Raw genomic sequence first — 19,310 nt, 5'->3', positions numbered from 1 at the left:
ATGCCTTCCTTACTATAGCTAGAGCCCTCGCAACAGCATTGGTGCCCAGACGTCATGCTTGACTGCATTCCTGGCAAGCTGACTATCATTTGAAGCAATTGGTAGCAGGTTTTTTCTTTTCAAGGGGCAATATTGCTAAGCGAGTTTGGCAATTGAAGTTTAGCAGTGACATTATTGATAACTTGTACAATCTTAAAGGGACCAATAAACTTTTTTCCTACCTTGGTATATTTATGTACATCTCGAAGTTTTTAGTGGAAAGATACACCCAGTCATTCACACATAAAGGAAATGAAATCCGATGCTTCTCCGCTTGCATTTTCTGAGACTCTTGGGCTTTGCGCAGAGCTATTCCAATTGAGTCCCAACCCTTAACAATGGTTTGGACCCAGTCATTTAGTTCAGGAGGCTGTATTGGTTCTGAGCCCAGAACGGGAAATGGTGGGGCAGAGCATCCAGAGACGATCTCAAAAGGAGTCTTCTGGGTGCTGGTATGCACAGCATTGTTATACACATATTCAGCAGAAGGCAGCAGGTCTGCCCAATTATTTTGATGGTAGTTAGTGTAGCATCGCAAATATTGTTCCAAAGTCTGATTCATACGTCCGTCAGATTGCACATGATAAGGAGAAGATAAAACCGATTCAACTCTCAAAAGGGCCAGAAACACTTTCCAAAACTTAGAAACAAATTGAGGGCCCCTGTCCAAAATTATCTTAGACGGGACAGAGTGTATTATCTTAGACGGGACGGCCCTGATTTTGAGATTTTGCTGCCAGTTCCCTTGCAGTAAAGCCTCCATCCCAGTGGCATCTTGCAATTAAGTGCTGTTGGAGTGTGTTGCTCATGTATGTATGATGTCACTGGGATAGTTGGAAAGGCCCAGATTTCAATATACCAGCTTTGCTGTGGGTTCTCCCGTGGATTTGGCAACACATGCTGTCAACTAGTCTCCTTAATGTGGAATGTTTTCCTGAGTATTTGTGGTACCCTGAGTAGGGCTTTATACATCAGTATTTAGCTGCACCACATTCTATGCTTTGAGTTTCTCTGCACGTGCTTTCATCTTCACTAAGTTAATTCCTTACTTTCTTTTCCCCTCCCAAATGTAATTTAGTGGAGCCAGGATCATGCCAGAACAGCCTGTTAATGTTTACGTTCAGGGCCCAGAGAATTAGCTAGCCAGATGTGGCATTTATGTCATAAGATCAAATTGCATTTAAGCCTTTTGGGAATCTCTTAACCCTTGTGTGGGTTGAGAGCAGATTAAGCCTGAGTTGCTCAGCTTCTCTTGAAAGAAATTCTGATCCCTTCTGGGAAGTACATTATAAGCTTCTAGCTTCCAGGCCCCAATCCCCAGCACCCTTTCCTGTGGTGTTCTGCTGTAGAAGTGAGAGGCTGCAATGTTGCCTTGTTGTCAAGGGAATTGTCTCTGTTAAACTGCTCGTGCTGAGTTTGAGTTACTGAGTTATTACTCAGGAACTTGCATGCGTGAAGTAGGTGCCACAGAGAAAACATTCTTACATTCTACCACTTCAGCTGCACTGCTTTTCCATGGGTGTGGTGTGACCTGTTGAGAGTCCCATTTGTTTGTGGCGCACACAACTAGGCTTGGTGATTCGGTAAATCCGAATCAGCAAAACAAACAAACAAACCCTTATCAGGTTTTTTCCCAGGTTTTTACTGTACTGATAAAAACACTTGGCTGTTCAGGAGGGCCAGGCTTTTTGGCTTTATTGGCTTTCAGACAGTGCAAGCTGCGGGAGAGAGGCTGTGATCCTTATACCAGGCTAAGTAGGCCAACATGGAAGACGGGGATGGGGAGAAGGCAGCAGTGAGCATAATCCCTCCCGGGAAGCAGGATAATGCCCCCCCTTCTGTCCAAGGCTTGTGGGCCTGGAAAGCAGGGCGGGGGGAGAAGACTGCTTGGTCCCGCTTGTGGGAGGAAGCGTCCCCCCTGCAGGATCGCTCCCCCACCCCTTCTTTTCAAGCCTTCTGGGGTTTCAAAGCACCGGCAGAGGTGGCTTTCTTCCCACTGCCACTTCCCAAGTCCCCTGGGGCTTCAGAAAGTGTGAGAAGAGAACTGACATGATTTTGTGTTTGGGTTTTTTAAACCCAAATATTTTCAGAAGGAGCCGAGTAGAGTCAGTCGGTATTCAGCTTTACCAAGTCAAAAGAACAAGGAATTTACCCACAGAAGCTCATGCAGAAATTCACTCAGAAAACAAAGCTGGGTCTCAGAACTGGCCGTGGGAGTTGCTGGACATGGAGAGAAGGGGAACCTCCAGCCCACGTTCAGTCCAGACACCTCTGAACCCCAGCTGATGGTGTTTGCAGTGGAGCTGAAGGTTATCCATCTCTGGCAGCCACATGGCTCATCAGAAAATAAAACTAGGAGCGAGGAGAAGGAGGATGAGACTTGCTGTGCCAAAAATGGAGTCAGAGAATCCTGACACAGATTAACTCTGGAGCATCTCTGCTTTTTGCAGTGGGAGCAAAGGTTTACTCCTGAGAAGCTGGAAAGATGCAAACAACCCTCTGTTATAAAGCGGGGAGTTGGTTGGGGTATTAACTGCCAGTGTGGTGCAGCATTTAGTGTGTCTGACGAAGGTCTCTGAGACCCAGGTATGTCTCCTGTCTCTTCAATGGAAGTTGGTCAGGTGACCTTGGGCTTGCCTCACATGGTGAGACTAACCTTCCTCATAGGGTTGTTGTCAGGATAAAATGGAGGTGATAAGAACTGTGAAGCCTGCTTGGGGAGAAAGGCAGGGGATGATATTGGTATGAATCCTATCTTGGCTGCAGTTTGCCAAAAAAGGTGGCAGCTCTCCCGTCGCTCCATTTGGCATTTGTGGAGCTCCCTAGCTAGGCATCACTGCTAATTCAGTATTCCAACTGCTAAGTATCACTTGCACTGCAACATTGCGGTAGGCTTGCTTAGGTTCAGGAGGAGGATGCCGAACTCTGGGGAAGCAGACGGTTAGAGAGGGGACCATTTTCAGCTGTTGGTCTTGTGAATTGCAGATAGGTGCAAGGGGGCTGGAGGATTCCCCACAGGAAGCCCTGACATTTATCTGAGTTGTGCTGAGAATACCAGCCTGCTGCTGCCTTCCTGTTCCTGCAGGGGCTCAGTTTGGGACTGGGTTTCTAGTGAAACTCAACCCTTCCCCAGAGCCTTCCCTGGCACATTCTTTGACTCTGGAGATTAGGGGGGGGGGGGTCGGTGCTCCACTCGCAAGAGTCACTTGCTTGACTTGAGTGTTCATGGCATAGAGGCCCCCTCCCTCCCATGCTCCCCCACCCCATTGAGAGGAGGAGGTGCTCTTTATTTTCCCTTTTCTCTGTGCAGACATCTCTGCTGTTCTCCCAAGGCCTGCTGTCAACAGTGTTGTCCTTGTTTACCCAACTCAGAGGAATCGTTTTACAAGCCTCACAAGTACCCTTTTCACCTTTCCCATCAGAAAACACCTCTTGAAACAATAAGGAAATTGGATGCTGCCACCTGATAGCTCCCAAGGCACCTGCCAAGTAAGGAATGTGAGGAGGAGAAGCGAGCTTCAGTGCCCCACCCTGGAGAAAGGAATCCTTTGTGCGGCAACCATTGAGGGCGGCCTTCTTGGCCGGCCTGCTGGGGCTTTATGCACTGGCCCTGGCACAAAAGAGCCTGCGTGGGAGGAGGTGGGAGCAACACCAATGAAAGAGTCGCCTTCTGAAGGCAGCTTGTCCCTTAGCTCATAGGACCCATTACTTGTCAGGACCATGCCTGCCAGTATCTTGATGTCTTGCTGTGTGTCATTTGCAATTGTTTTCCCATTTCCCTCTTCCCTTCCTAGCAATCTCCTGGCACCAGCCCATCTTCAAAGAGGTGTGAAAGGTTCCCAGGTTCTTTGTAGCTTTGTAGTAGAAACTGTAGTGGACATTTGGTGTGGGGCGAAACGGGGGGAATTAAAGGATATTAGTCCTGGATCTGAGCTCTCTAGCTCAGATCCTGCTTTACATTGTTACTCTTCGTGTCACTTGGAATAAACTGCTTTTGGACTTTCCTACGGTCTCTGTTATTTCCACGTTTGAGAGTCTGACATTAAGCAGGATCTCCCAGTTTGACCCGCAGTCGGATCCATGGCTGGCAAGGATGGAGCTACAGGCGGGTCCCCGGCTGGCGAACCTGATGAAGGAACAGGGCGAGTTTCAGACAAAGACTAGATGCCCCGCGACCCGGACTCAGGAGACGAGAAGGATACTCCCGTCCCCAACTGACACAATTGTCACTTGGGCGCTGCGTGAAGCACCAGTGGTGAGGAGAGCATGGGATCGCCCTATTCTTGGGCACCCTCTTGGCGGCCATGCTGGGAAGCCAAGGCGGCTGGGAGACGTGAGTCCACTTGGCTCATGCAATCCATTGACCAGGACATTTATTCAGAGTGGGACCCGACAGCGCAAAGCGAGTGGTCGCGAGTCCAGGACCAGGCAGGGGCTTGGCCCCCTGAGCGAGCCATGGTTGCCTGGCGGCGGGAGCAAGATGAGATGCGGCAGGAGATACACTTCCTACAGCGTGACATGGAACTCCTCTTGGCCCGCACCGAGACGGCAGGGCAGGATCGCCAAGATCCACCGCAGCTGCCACCACCACCGCTTCTGGAGGGGGGGCAGCCAGTGCCCACGCCCCCCAATGATGTGCTGCCGGGTCCACCTGGGCTGCAGCCGCCGCAGCCCCTGCATCGGCATTGGCGCTTGAAAGCCTGTTTTGACAGGATGACGGAGATGCTACCCTACGCTTCCCACCGTGCAGTGTCCGGCGCGCATATGGAGAGTTAGCGGTGGTGGACCTATGAGGGACGAGGACGAAAGCGAATGATACCATGAGGGGGGGCCACTCCCTGGAGTAGAAGTGGCTGGCGGCTGGCTGGTACGTGGGACTTTACCAAGGCTGGGCACCAGAGCTGCGTTCCTTCCCCCGCTTCATGTTAGCACTGCAGTGGCAGTTCGAGGATCAGTTCGAGGAGGAGAAGGCCGGTGACAGGTTGTGGCAGATCAGGCAAGGGTCCTGATCCGTGAGTGAGTACGCCTCAGAATTTCGCCAGCTAGCTGGGGTGGTCCAGGATTGGCCGGAGCAGGTGAAGATCCACTTCTTCCGAGAGGGGCTTCACCCAGAGGTGGCACAGTGGGCCATGGTGACTACTGGAACCCGACCTCCCTGGCCAGTAGTGGTATTGATGACCGACCGTGGAGTGGAGTGGCGAGGCAGAAGTCCGGTCTGGCGCAGAGTGCAGCGCTGCGCACTGAAGATCTCCGGGGCAACCTCCTGCTGGCTTCTCCCCGTCCCCCGTCGGGGGGCACCTCTCCGGCTCGCGGTGGCAAGGAGGCCGGGGAATCTCTTTACGCCCGGCGGTGGCAGCTGGGACTTTGCCTGAGTTGCGGCGGACAGGGGCAGATGGCGGCTGTGTGTTCTAGCAAGAAACCCGACCCTCCTGTAGGTGCAGCAAAGGCCGGGACGGCTAAGGGCCCAGAGAGAAAGTCCCCATTCAAGAAGCGTTCGGGACTGCAAGTGGAGGCACGTGAGGTGACTTCGGCCTCAGAGGAGTTCGGTCTAGCGAGGAGTCACGGGAAACGACAGTGACCTGGCCTGAAGCACACCCGATGCCAGGTCCCTTCTAAGGGGGCGGAACGGAGGGTTAGTGGAATCAACGGTCTGTTCCTTCTTTCCGTGACTGTGTCAAATCAGACTTGTGGGACTAGTGTGCAGACGCAGGCACTTGTTGACTCGCGGTGCACCCACTGCCTAATGCAACTGTCCCTAGTGGCCCATTTGGGGCTGCAGCAGGTCCTCCTACGCTGCCCCATCCTGTGAGCAGGTGGATGGGGGCACATTGGGAGGCGTACCAGCCACACATCGGACGGAACCTGTCCTCCTCCAATGCAGGGGGCACTGGGAGGAGCGTCGGTTCATCATCATTGAGGTGGCCAAATATTCCCTGGTGCTAGGAGTGCCTTGGCTACGGGACCATGACCCCGAGATCTCCTGGTCCTCCAACTCTATCCGACTTGTTGACCCCCCCCCTTGCGGCGACCATATGTCCGATCTTCTGCCGCTGCAGGCGGGGGACTCCCACGAGGTGGCTGGGAGCGCGCTGGATGTTTCGGCCATCCCTCAACCCTACCGGGACCTGTGGAGGGTGTTTAAGGAAACGGAGTGCGACACCGTAAGACTGACTGTAAGATCGAACTGCTGCCTGGTGCTTAGCTCCTGAAAAGCCGTCTCTCCCCCATGAGCCTGTTGGAAGCCCAGGCGCTTCAGGAGTTTTTGGACAAAAACTTGAAACAAGGTTTCATAAAAAGGGTAACCAGTGATTTTGCCGCTCCTGTACTGTTTGTGTGGAAGGATGGCTCCCTTCGGCTGTGTACTGACTATCGGGAACTGAATGCAGTCTCCGCGTGCAACAAATATCCGTTGCCCCTGATCAAGGACTTACTGAGTTGTCTGGGGAACGGGCAAAGTTTTCACTAAGTTGGATTTGTGGTAAGCCTACTATCGGGTACGGATCGCCAAGAGGTATGAGCACCTGACGGCTTTCAATACGAGGCTGGACCAGTTTGTCTACTGTGTCCTCCCATTCGGGTTATCTGGGGCTCCTGGGATTTTCATGTGTTTGATAAAGGAGGTTCTCCAGGATTTTCTGTTCAAGGGGGTGGTGGTGTATTTGGATGATGTACTCATTTACTCCCAGACGGTGGAGGAGCACGTTAAGATTATGCAGTTTGTGCTACAGCGGCTCCTCGACAATGACTTGTTCGTATAACTTTCCAAATGTGATTTTCATAAGGAGTGGCTGGACTTTCTGGGTTACTGGATCTCCAGCCAGGGGTTGGAGATGGACCTGGGTAAGGTGCAGGATGTGTTGCAGTGGCAGGAGCCCCGCACCAGGTGTCAGTTGCAGTCGTTCCTGGGCTTTGCCAATTTCTATCGGGACTTTATCCCTAACTGCCCGGCTGGCTCTCCCCCACACTGATTTGCTGCGCACGAAGGAGAAGGGGTTGGTGGCAACCAGGCCTTCAGCTCCGTTGCTGTGGTCCATGGAGTGCGGGGCGGCCTTCCAGGCGCTTAAGTGTGCCTTCACGTAGGAACCTATCCTACGCCATGGCGACCCTTCCAAGCCCTTTATTGTTCATGTTGATGCCTTGGACAAGGCTATGGGCGCTGCCCTGCTGCAGAAGGGGGAGGGTGGGAGGTTGTATCCATGTGCCTATCTGTCCCGCAAGTTTTTGATGTCACAGTATCAGTGGATGGTTGGGGACAAGGAGACGGGGCGATCAGTTGCGCTTTGACTGCTTGGCGCCATTGGCTGGAGGGCGTGGGCCTCCGTTTTGAGGTGTGGACTGACCATAGGAACTTGGCAGTTCTTCGTGCCCCAGGGAAATTGTCTGCCAAGCAACTTCGTTGGGCTGACTTTTTCTCCCGTTTCAACTTCACTCTGCACTTCCTCCCTGGGAAGTCAAATTGCTTGGCCGATGCCCTGGTTGACCCATCCCTCCCTAGGGGACCCCACCCCGATCAGGACAGTGTTCTCCCCGTCCCAACTGGGCTTGGCAGTCGTCACCTGTAGTCAAGGGGCTGGTCGGCCCAGTCCCCCCGCCGTGCCCGCATCTCTGGAAGGGGCTGTCAGGAGGCAGGGGCCCTTGAAGTGCCGCAGGATGAGGGTGGCGACCAACTGGAGAAACAGAGGGAGTTCTGGTGGAAGGGGGATCGACTCTATGTGCCTCCAGCGGCGCGCCTTCTAGCTTTGCAGGGATGTCATGATGTAAAATCGGCAGGAGACTTTGGGTTTGTGAAAACATTGCATTTGGCCCGTGGACAATTTTGGTGGAGGACGTTGAGGGGGGATGTGGAGGCTTATGTTAAAGGTTGCCCAACGTGTGCGATGGCCAAAAGGGTGCAAGGTGTCTGGCCTCCTCCAGCCCCTGCCAGCACCCTCCGCACCCAGGAAGGTGATCTCCATGGATTTCATCACCGACCTCCCTTCCAGCAGAGGGAAGTCGGTGATCTGGATGGTCGTGGACTTGTTTTCGAAGCAGGTGCACTTGATCCCTTGCACCTGATAAGATCGTATCGGACCGCGGCGGACAGTTTATTTCGCAGTTCTGGTGGCACTTTCTGAAGTTGCTGGGTACCGAACAGGCTCTTTCCTCAGCGTTTCATGCGGCGACCGATGGTCATAGTGAATGTATGAATGTGACACTTGAACAATATTTACAGTGCTACATTAATTTCCATTAGGACGATTGGGTTGACCTGCTGCCTTTTGCTGAGTTTGCCTACATCAACGCGGTGCATAGCAGCACAGGAAAAAACCCCTTTGAGGTTGTTTTGGGACAGTCGGCTAAGCCGTTTCCTTTCCTGGGGGAGGTCCAGCAGGGGCCCGTGGAACTGCAGGAATGGGTGCAGACCATCTGGCAAGCGTGGGGCCCGATGCAGTTAGCCCTGGAGAAGGCTAAGCAGGGTTACAAGTGGCAGGCCGATAAGAAATGGCAGCCGTTCACCCTTGCGGTTGGGGATTGGATGTATTTGTCCACCAAGAACTTGCGGGGTCTGCAGGGGTGTAGAAAACTGGGAAATAAATATATTGGACCTTTTCAGGTGCTCAGAGTGATTAATGAGGTGACAGCCAAGTTACAGTTGCCTAAAAACTTGAAGTCTGTACATCCTGTTTTTCATTGCAGCCTCCTCAAGAAGGCGCCTCCCCCGGATGACTGGCACCCTTGTCTGGCGGTGCCCGCCCCTGTGGAGGTGAGGGGCGAGCCTCACCACGAGGTGAAAGAGGTGTTAGATTCCCGGGTTCATCGTGGACAGCTACAGTATTTGATCGCTTGAAACCCATTTCCCAGCTGGGGACAATGAATGGGTCGATTCTGTACATGTCCGAGCCCCTCGCTTGGTGAAGGCGTTTCACCGGGCTTACCCCGATCGCTCGAAACGGGGGGGGGGGGTCTTATGGGGGGCGGAATGTCAGGACCATGCCTGTCAGTATCTTGATGTCTTGCTGTGTGTGATTTGCAATTGTTTTCCTGTTTCCATCTTCCCTTCGTAGCAATCTCCTGACGCCAGCCCATCCTCAAAGAGGTGTGAAAGTTTCCCAGGTTCTTTGTAGTTTTGTAGTAGAAACTGTAGTGGACATTTGGTGTGGGGCGAAACGGGGGCGGGGGTGGGCGGGTTTAAAGGATATAAGTTTTGGATCTGAGCTCTCTAGCTCAGATCCTGCTTTACATTGTTACTCTTCGCATCACCTGGAATAAACTGCTTTTGGAGTTTCCTACGGTCTCTGTTATTTCCACGTTCGAGAGTCTGACACCAAGAAGCGTCTTATCCCTCAAATGTGTCCTTTAAGCTGCTGGCACAGAATCTTCAGGGAGTTTATTTTCAATTTGTCTTCTCCTGCCTCTCCTTGGAGGGATGCTCAGCTGTCCCTGTAGGAACTCCTGTGCATTGAAACTGAAAGCTGATGACAACAACAACAAATGCAGGAAGCTGCTGAATGGTGATCCTGTCAACTGTGAAATGGAAACTGAAGTGGCAAAGGTCACCCCACCTGCATTTTGATCATTCCCAGTGGAGCATTTTCTGCTTCTGTGTCACATGTTGCTTCTCCCCAATTTAGAGCAGCAAGAAACAGAGTGCTTTTATTTTCAGCAGTAGGAATAATATTTTTTTCCGAGACTCCAAGATGACCAAAGTGCATGTTGTGCAACTCTACTTTCTCCCTGTGGCCAGAAATCAAGGTGAAAGCGAGGGCTGCCTTATTGCTTGCATTTCACATCTTGTGGTATGACAGGGCAAAGAAAATCTCCCTTGAATCAGCTCAGCACCACACATGCCAGCTTCTCTGTGGTGTCCACCACAGCAGTAAACCGTCACACAACTGTAAGATTAGGAGTGAACCTGCTGGTGCTTTGGCCATTCACAGGTCCAGTGGGACTGCCAGGTGTGATTCGTCTGCTCGAAATTCAGGTCTCTCTGGGTTTGTGTAGGGACAAGCGGGGTGGGGGTGAGCGTGTTGCAACAAGCGCTATTCTATGGAGAAGATTAATCTTCACCAACCTGGGGGGTGGGGGAGGGGAGTGCACCTGATGAGGATCAAGCCACCCACTCGGAAAAGGAGCTCTTCGGTGGTGCGCAGGCAGAACTGGACAGCCACATGAGCAGGTCTCTCGTTTGGGACCATCTTTGCAAAAAGCTCACAAAGCAAATTGCAGTCAAGTTCCCTGTTCTCCCCCCGCCCCGCACCCCTTCTTGGGGCTAAGGGGGAAGACCAGCCTAGCAGATAATAAAAGCTCTCAGTATCTGGCATGCAAGTCCTGGGTCATCTTAGTGAACATCCCTGATGGGGATCTCTGTTATTGAAATCCTTGGAAGAGGCAGAAGAAACTTCGGTTTTTCAAGACAGGGGAGGAGGTCAGATCTTCGCTCTCTCCTGTCTTTCCTCCTTTGGCTCCTGTGTGGATCCTTTTAGTAATGGTTTAAGCAGTCTGAAATGAGTTGTTTCAGCCTTAATTTCCCATCTTTAACACGGGGACAATAGTGGCCCACTTCAAAGGGAGACTTCAGGATCAATGCGAAGAGGCCTGAGAGGGCAGGGCAGACAATACAGGAGAACACAGATTTGCTGACAGTTTTTCAGCCTTTTCTTGCTGCCGTTGGAATTGCGCTTAAATGGCTGGGAATACAACACAACAGCTGCTTGCAGTCCTCAGACCTGTGGCAGGGGCTGTCTGCAGTTTTTTCTAGACTTGGATTTTGAGGCAGACTTTGACAACAGGTGTTCTGTCTTTTGACTTAGAAATGAGAGACCTGCTAAGCTGCCGAGTCCCCTTCCTCCGTGGTTTCCATGGCTGTTCCAGGAATTCAGCAGCCCAGCAGGTTTGTGATGTGAATAGCAGTGAAAGGGATTGGAATGCCTGTGGCTCCTGTTGTTGCCGAGTCGGATTCCAAGCCCTTGCTGGTCACTAGCCATGTTTGCTTTGGCAAAGCAAATCCGAATCAAGCTGGCAGAGGATCTGGGGAGAATTTTGCGCCTGCATCTTAAGGACTCTGTTTAAGTAGGACAAACAAGTTGACTCAAGAGACTTGCATCTGTTTCTGAAGTTTGGTGTTAGTTTTTTGCATGAGAAAGTAGCACCACAGTAAGTATTCCAGCTTTGTTTGGCGCATCCCCTCTTGAGCAGCCTCCGGAGCAGCTGTGGGTTTTATGTGGTGAGCCAGTGACATAGTGCTCAGAGTCTTGTCTCTAAAAAGCCCTTATTCTGAAGAACAGCCATTCTTTGAGTAGGTATAAATGTAGTTGGGCCTTTACTGAGATACTTCCTCCTTTTTAAAAAAGGGTATTGATATTAATAGAACAATCCTGTTCTATAAAAGTTCACTCAGTAACATTATTGAAGACTGTCCTGTGTTCTGCAGACAGAAGTTAGATTTCCTAGGGTTGGTGAGCTTTTAAATTTAGAGGACTTGTATTCAAGACTTCATAAAGAAGCTGGAAATGCTGACTTTTCCTCCCACACCATAGGTCCAGGCTTCTAGAACAGATGTAACAGAGCAGCTGAAATGGTGCATAATTTGTAACAGAGTAGATGTAACAGAAGGAGCCGTGTGGCATAGTGGTTCAGTGCTTGCACTGCCACTCACACGGTCAGGAGTTCGAGCCCCCTGTGGGTCAGATATCCTGGCATTTGGCTCATGGTCAACTCAGCAATCCATCCATTTCTTGGTTGGTAAATGAGTACCTAGCTTATAGCTAGGGGGTAAAGAATAGCCGGGGAAAGCAATGGCAAACTACCCCACAAAAGCTGCTTGTCTATAAAATCACTTCTCGCAAGGTCTGATACGACCCCAGGGTCGAACCTGGCCACCCTCCTAGGTTGGGACCTGGTCACCCTCCTGGGTCGCTGGCCACCCCCAGGATCGGATAAGACTGAAGGGGAAACTTTACCTTTTTTAGATGTAACAGAGCAGCACCTGGCAATGGTGTGTAATTTGGGAAAACAGCAAATTATTTTTGGCCATGGCTTGCCTTTTGTAGAACTTGTGGTGGAGAAGTGCCTTGTCCTATGGAATGCTTGACTGACCACCCATTGTACATGTTTTGCAAAGCAGTTTGGTTGCCTGCACACATTTTCATCCTCTCCCACAGCCCTTACCCAGTGGGAGTGCATATCAAGCAAACAAAGTTTTCAAAACTTGAGTTGTGATATTACTGCTGTCCTATTTAGCTTTGTATATTAGGCTTCTTCAGTGCCTGAGTGTTGGTACTCCATTGCTGTGAAAATATTAGTGCTAGCTATGAAGAGGCTTGGCAAAATGCCACCCCCCTTCCCCCGGGAAAACAGATTGGTTTTTAAGCAAGTTCCGTAGCCCGCCAGAGGCCAATCTAAACCCCTTCTCCTCTTACCTTGCTAATGTTATAGGGCAGGGCAAGACGCTGGACCAAATACTCCCCCCACCCCCCGCAACTACTATCAGCCCTCTTCTGCTTTCCCTTTGGAGATTTCGGCCTGCACACTTCAGTCAGTCGTAAGGGTTTGGGTGGAACTTGCTATGCAAAGGTGTGGTTGATAGTATTGTATTGCGGGTGGGGTTTTATAGTTCACATTTGCATTCCCTGCAGCAGCAACAGTCTTAGTGAATGCAAACCCTGTGTCTGGGTGGAGTCCATTGTCCATTAACCTAGCCTTTGATTCTGGTGTTTTTAATTACTGGTAGCCAAATTTTGTTAATTCTCAGAGTCTCTTCCTTGTTGAAATAGAAGATTTCAAAGTGTCTCAATATGTATAAAATGTGTCTTAATGAAAGATTGGGTTTTTTTTGTTTTGCACAAAGCATCTCCACTGATTTTAATAAATTCTCGGCTTATAGAAACATTAAAGAACATAATTGCCTTTATTTGAGTTGTGAATTTTTGACCATTCAGAGCTAGCAGAGGCAGTTGGTTGTTATTTTGACATGCTGGCACCCCCCACCCCACATGGCACTGTGGTCTGGGCAAATGAGGCATGTAAAAATAGTAAACATTTAAATTAAACTTGGATTCACTTAACCATTGATTGTACTTGCTGAAATGCAAAACTAGTCTCCCTCTCCCTAAGTTTGCCATCAAAAAAAGGGGGGGGGGTCTTATATTTGCATGCAAGTTACAGTTATACACAGTAATATTTTTCCTGTGTGTGCATAACATTATTTGGGGAGTTACATTTGGGGTCATCTTCAACTTGAGAAAGTACATCATATATTGCTATAAACGTTTCAACATTAGCCAAGACTCCAGAAAAGCATCCAAGGGCTTGTTGTTCATTCCAGGGGCTCTCATTGTGGAAGGCTCACAGCCTTATGGGCAGTTGTTTTGACATGAGACTAAGATCAGAGCATGCTTGACATGTTCATTTTTCTCACTAAAAGCAATATGCAGGGCTGATAATACGTATGTGGGTTACTGCGTAAGCTAGTTAATCTTTAAATGATACAGTTGGTTTAGTAAACTAAATTTACATTTCAAGGAAGAACATACCCTGGTACCACCACACTAATTTCCCACAAATTTGTTCCCACTTTTTCCTCCAGTTATACATGAGCCAATGGGAAAAGAAGAAGCTGTGTCATGCTATTGTAGACCTTGCAGATGTTATTGTGCCCTTGAACCGGTTAAATACCCGGGGATGGTCCCATGTTGTGACACATCTCTTGAATGCACCAGGATCAACATTTAATCTGTGGTGATTTTACAGCCTTGAATCGCCTGTGCACATGTTTTGTTCACAAATACTAACAGTAGCAAGAAAACTCCCGACTGAGTCATCTGCATTTCCTGTCAAACTTTTTGCTGTCTCATTAGTTTTGGATTATGTCATGTTCCTGGGCCTTGACAGTTTGGTGATATATAGTGATTCCCACAGTCCAGGATTGGCCTTGGATTAATTTGGGTTCACTTGTAACTGCCAGTTCCTGACTTCTGCTCCCATGGGGAGAGCTGCCGTTCTTTCAGGTATCAGTGCATTCTTACATAGGAGTTCTGCACCGGTCCAAAAATAAAGTACTGTCCTTTTGTACATTTTCCAAGGAAGGAGTGAGTTTTTCTTGTTCACTTACCTTGTCTTGATTAAACCCCTCCGTGATGGTTCTTCAGATAATGTTTCCCCTCATTAGGCAATTTTTCAGCTTTTGATGCAGAGTCTTAAAAGCGTGGACCCCAGAGTCTTGGAGGGGGAATCCCATCCTCCATCACCAGACCACCGACTCACAGACCAGCCTGCCCGGCTGAAGCCCAGCTGCCTCCACCTGCCTAGCTTTTGCTGCTTGAGTAGTGTTGGGAGCTTTTGGGTCAGGGACTGAGAAGTCGCATCTGACTCTGAAGCAATGTCACTTCTGCCCAACACTCTAGCAATCCCTTCAAATCTCTGTGGTAGAAACCATGCAGATTGCTGGAGATTCCTAAACAGTTGTTTTATTTATGTGTCAGATGCCTTCTCCACTGAGCAGGAGGACATCTCTCTACCATGGGCGATTCCCACCTTCCTAGAGTGGCAGGAAGTAAAGTTTCAGCTTCCTGTTGCTTGTGGGATGCCCCTCCTTCTTCCTCAGTTTCTTACCTGCCTCTGAGGGAGAAGCAGTCCTTTGGCAACTGTCCTGGTCTTACCTTTATATTCTTTGTTCTGCGATCTTTCCCTCTTCTGTTGCTATCTAGCTTTGGCCAGCCCCCCATTCCCTCCACCTGGGCTACTCACGGCTTTTCAGCCTTGGTGTTGGCCAAGGAGGCAGACTTTCTTTGCGGGTGGGGGGGGAACAAACATGCCCATAGCAGCTCTGAAGAGACCTTCCTCTTGGAGGAAGAGCCTGGGGTGTCTTCCATTCCTGCAGAGCTGTGCCTCATGGCCAAGGGAAGCACATCCCTGTCATGAGCTGCTGCAGGATGGAGGAGGAGAGTCATCCAAAATGGCAGCAATTGCTGCGGAAGCCCCGAATAGCCATGAAAATCCTCTAGAACCAACAACCGACTTTGATACGAAGGTTGTATGATAACCCTCCTGCACCGGGGGTGGACCTAAATATTTTACAACTGCTTGAGGCCTTTAGGGCAGTGGTTCTCAACCTGTGGGTCGTGACCCCTTTGGGGGTCAAACGACCCTTTCACAGTCCCTAAGACTCTCTGCATCAGTGTTCTCCATCTGTAAAATGGATAAATGTTAGGGTTGGGGGTCACCACAGCATGAGGAACTGTATTAAAGGAACTGTATTAAAGGGTCGCGGCATTAGGAAGGTTGAGAACCACTGCTTTAGGGCAACCATGAGGGAAGACATGGTCTCCCTTCTTGAAGAAAATGGGGTGGGTTCCTCCATGCTCAACCCGAATTCTCCCCTGGGGGGAGGGAGATTTAAATCTAGACCAGGGGTCTGCAACCTGCGGCTCTCCAGATGTTCATAAACTACAATTCCCAACAGCCCCTGCCAGCATGGCCACTTGGACAAGGGGAAGGTCATGCCTTGCACACCACTTTAATGAGACACGTGAGCTGCCTTCACCTCCTCCTTACGCACGCAACACATGCTCCCCAAGTTCCGTTGGCAGAGAGGGCGGGGCTGAACTCCATTTTCTTCACAGTCCCCAAGCCAAACTATTGTGCTATCCTCCAGGAGAAAATCTACTGATCACATCTACTAATTGCATCTTTGACTTCACTTGGAAGGCCTTGCGCATCATGAATTGGTATCTGATTCAGGTTTCATTTTTGCAGCCACTCAGAAGGGGTTATCCATCAAGTACTTAAAATCTACTGGAAAATCATGTAGTCAGTTACAGCCCCGTCTTCCCTTCTAGGCAAGGTGTCAGCTCTTTCAACACCAAAAAACTTACAATTTTTTCAGTCTTGAAATAAAACATTTCCTCTGTGGAGGGCCACTTTGATTCTCCCCTTCCCCTTAGTTCTGAAAATGTTTCCGAGCAGCTTTTTCTCAGTTTTTTGGAAAACTTATTTTACAACGATTCTGTTATCTGAAGCGTTTCTGAGCTGCCTTCCCTCTCAGTGTGTGGCCATATTGACATGTTATCCTTCCCGCTGCCATTTCCCGTGCCTCTGTGCTGTCGTCCAGCTTCCCCTGGCAGCATTTTTCATGCCCCTTGTCTCTTTCCTTTCCGTCACCTCTTCATTTTTGTTATTTTGTGTGTGTGTGTGTGCGCCTTTTGCTGTTTTAGGTGAATCTATAGAGCGTCAATTAAACAGAGCTACAGAGCACTGAAGTAGTGAATCAATGAAGCATAGTTTCAACAAATAAGGATTTTTTAAAGAAACAACTCATAGCAGCGAGTGTGGACAGACATCATGGTAAAGGAGGGGAGGGGGGGGAATCAAAAACGTTCTAGGTGACTTGTGCGGACAGGGCCATAGACTTGTAGCAGACCAGCTCCACGTCTTCCTTTGGGCCCTTTTCAGTTTGTCTTCGAGCCTGACTGAGACGGCGCTGGTGCCTGTGGCTTCAGCTGAAGACCCCCACTTCGGCGTGAACAAGGGCCATGCTGGCTTTGTCGTACTGCTGTTCTTACTGAACTCCCGCACCTTTGTCATTCAGCTGAATGTGTGAAACATGAATGTTCTGAAGTGTGTATTTGTGAAAGGAACCGGGCTGTAGTGTAAGTTCTATTTAACTTCATTCATGCTCCACCCTTCTTCCCAGTTAGGGACGCAAAGTCTCTGACGTCATTCTTTTCTCCTCCATGTTACCTTGGCAATGTGGAGAGGAAATGATCAGGGAGAGCTTGATCAAGGGAGCCGGACTGTAGTCTGCTCTAATACTTATTTTTTATATTTTATCCTGCTTTTGCTGCATTTCTTCTACTTCTGTAATTCTGTTTTCTGCAGTGCTTAGAAACAGAAAATTTCCCACCTCACCTCTGTGCTCCTTTTTTCCCATAGTTGTTGTGAAACAATCAGGCCTGTGCTGGAAAACTGGTCTGATGTTGCCCTCCCAGTGATGTGGGCACAACTGTAGTTTCTTGACAAGGCGATCCCTCACAGAAGTGTCTGTGTGTCCTGAGCTGTCTGTGCGGGAGCGCAGCAAGCAGCCGGCTGGTCCACAGAGGGGTGCGCATCTGACATTCTACTCTGCTTCGAGGGGAGGGAGAGCAGCCTGCCTGGGTCCCCGCTGCTGATGTTGCGAAGCAGACCCTGCTTGCGCCATGGGAAGTGTGGTGGGTGTGCAACCAGGATACGTTTACATAGCCTCTCTTCCCAAGTTACCTTTCATCAAGAGCAGATTATGCCCCTGAGCTCCTCTGCTCGCTCTCCTGGGTGCTTCTAATTTGTGTTGTTCAGAAATGCAGTCAAGCAACTACCTTGTCATGGTGGCATCTGGGAGTTTCTCTGTGTTGCCTATCAGAGAGTGTGTGTGTGTGTGGTTGTCATGGCAGTGGCATCCTGCCCAGTTACACACAGCATATCACAAAGAGAAGCCCTTCTCTCAAGGGCAGCTGTTCTCCTGGAGGCAGAGGACATCTGTAGTGGGTGATTCTCCACCCCTTCACTGGGAGGCAGGAACTTTTAAAATTCTAGTTCCTTTGGAGGCTTTTGGCGCCCTTTTAGCCAGTATTTTTCCCTTCCTCTAGGGAGAGCAGTGAGCTTAGGCTAGGCACACCATTTCTGCTTATTCATCAACATTTCCTTTCCTAACCTGGGCAGACAAATGTTGACTGCAGCTGTCAGTCTGGCCCTCAAGTCCTGCATTGGAGAGGCCTATAAAGCTGGGAACTTGACCATTCCACCAGGTATGACAGCATACTTTATTCGAAGCGCTGCTACCAACGCCGCCCTTCATAATCAAGCAGCTGTGGAAGAGATATGTAGAGCCACCATCTGGTCATCTTCCTCCACATTTGTCAGACATTATAAAATCCACTCCTGGTCAGCCGCTCAAACGGCCTTTGGCTGAAGGGTTCTTGACCATGTTTCATCTGTCTAAATTGTCCCGCCCCTTAGGAACACTGCTCTAGGAGGTCCCACTACAGATGTCCTCCACCTCCAGGAGAACGGTACATTGGACTCTTACCTGGAGTCCTTTTCCTGGTAGTCAGGAGGACATCTGGGCCCTCCCTCTGTTCTTATTCCATCTGTTCATACTGTCCTCAAAGATCACTGTTCTAGTTATGTTCTAGTTATGTTTTTTTTACTATCACTTTCCTCATATAGTCACCATAAGTTACTGTGATCAGTTTCAGTTTAGCATACCATAAAATCCACATCTAATGGAAAAAATTGATGGGAACCCATACACTGGTTTAGTGGACAACCATGGAGGGGGGGCGGGTTTACTGGGTCAGGGGTGTGTGTATGTGTGTGCAGTCAGATGGGGAATGGTCTCCCTTCGAGGTTGTTTTGGGCAGCTGCTGTATCATGAAGCATCCTGCTGGGAAGGGGTCCTGAACCAGCAGGATGTAGTTGCCTGTGGGTGGCAGGGCAGACCATGTGACAGGATAGTCTTGAAATAGGCCTATGATTCAGTTCACATCCCTGATTTCCTCTGGTTAGGGCGATGTGTTATATTTCAAAGATCGGAGCAACCCCTAAGAATAGAAAGCTTTTAAAAACACACATCTGGAAATCTGTGGATCCAGGTGTGCAGTTTGTATGCATGAATATTGCTGCGTCAAAAATGTTTGACAGTGTTCTGAAATAAATGGCTTATGTCATGTGTCATGGTGTTGCCATGATGAACCATTTGTCTCCATGCGGAGCATTTCCTTTTCCTTTTCCCGACCAGATTCATGTTTTTTGAACTCTGGTTGGCCTGAATGAATGTGAAGATGCTGCTTGTGTGGTTAATTAATAGTGCCTGAATTTTTTTTCTCTTGCTCTTTTCTTTTAGATTCTTGCCTGGGAGGGGACTTGTGATCTACCCAGAAATTGGGGACAAGCTGGACATCATCTGTCCCAAGGCGGAACCTTCTAGACCTTACGAATACTACAAGTTGTACCTGGTAAAGCGGGACCAGGCGGATTCCTGCAGTACTGTCATGGACCCTAATGTTCTGGTGACCTGCAACAAGCCTGAGCTGGATATCCGTTTTACCATCAAGTTCCAGGAATTTAGCCCCAACTACATGGGCTTGGAATTCAAAAAACATCAAGACTACTTCATCACATGTGAGTGCCTTTCCTCTTCTTCACCACCTTGGCTTTGAGACTTCTCTTCAGAATCCCATTGTGGGCCTGTAAACTGTATCCTACTTCTAGCTTGGTCAACACACCTGTATGTCATCTTTGCGTTCCCACCCTTTGCGTAC

General features: G+C 49.6%; 1 protein-coding gene across 1 annotated transcript in view; it reads left to right on the top strand.

Annotated features, from left to right (window-relative positions):
- The window catches only part of EFNB1 (ephrin B1), a 151,841-nt gene that overhangs the window by 48,858 nt on the left and 83,673 nt on the right, over positions 1-19,310 (top strand). The window contains exon 2 of the mRNA XM_048482761.1: positions 18,893-19,170. Coding sequence (XP_048338718.1) covers positions 18,893-19,170 — 278 coding nt within the window. The remainder of the gene's footprint in view (positions 1-18,892; positions 19,171-19,310) is intronic.

The sequence above is a fragment of the Sphaerodactylus townsendi genome, unplaced genomic scaffold (genome assembly GCF_021028975.2).
Source record: "Sphaerodactylus townsendi isolate TG3544 unplaced genomic scaffold, MPM_Stown_v2.3 scaffold_21, whole genome shotgun sequence".
In the NCBI taxonomy this organism is placed as follows: domain Eukaryota; kingdom Metazoa; phylum Chordata; class Lepidosauria; order Squamata; family Sphaerodactylidae; genus Sphaerodactylus; species Sphaerodactylus townsendi.
Note: the sequence above shows the minus strand (reverse complement) of the source record. Positions and strands in the feature narration are given on the sequence as shown.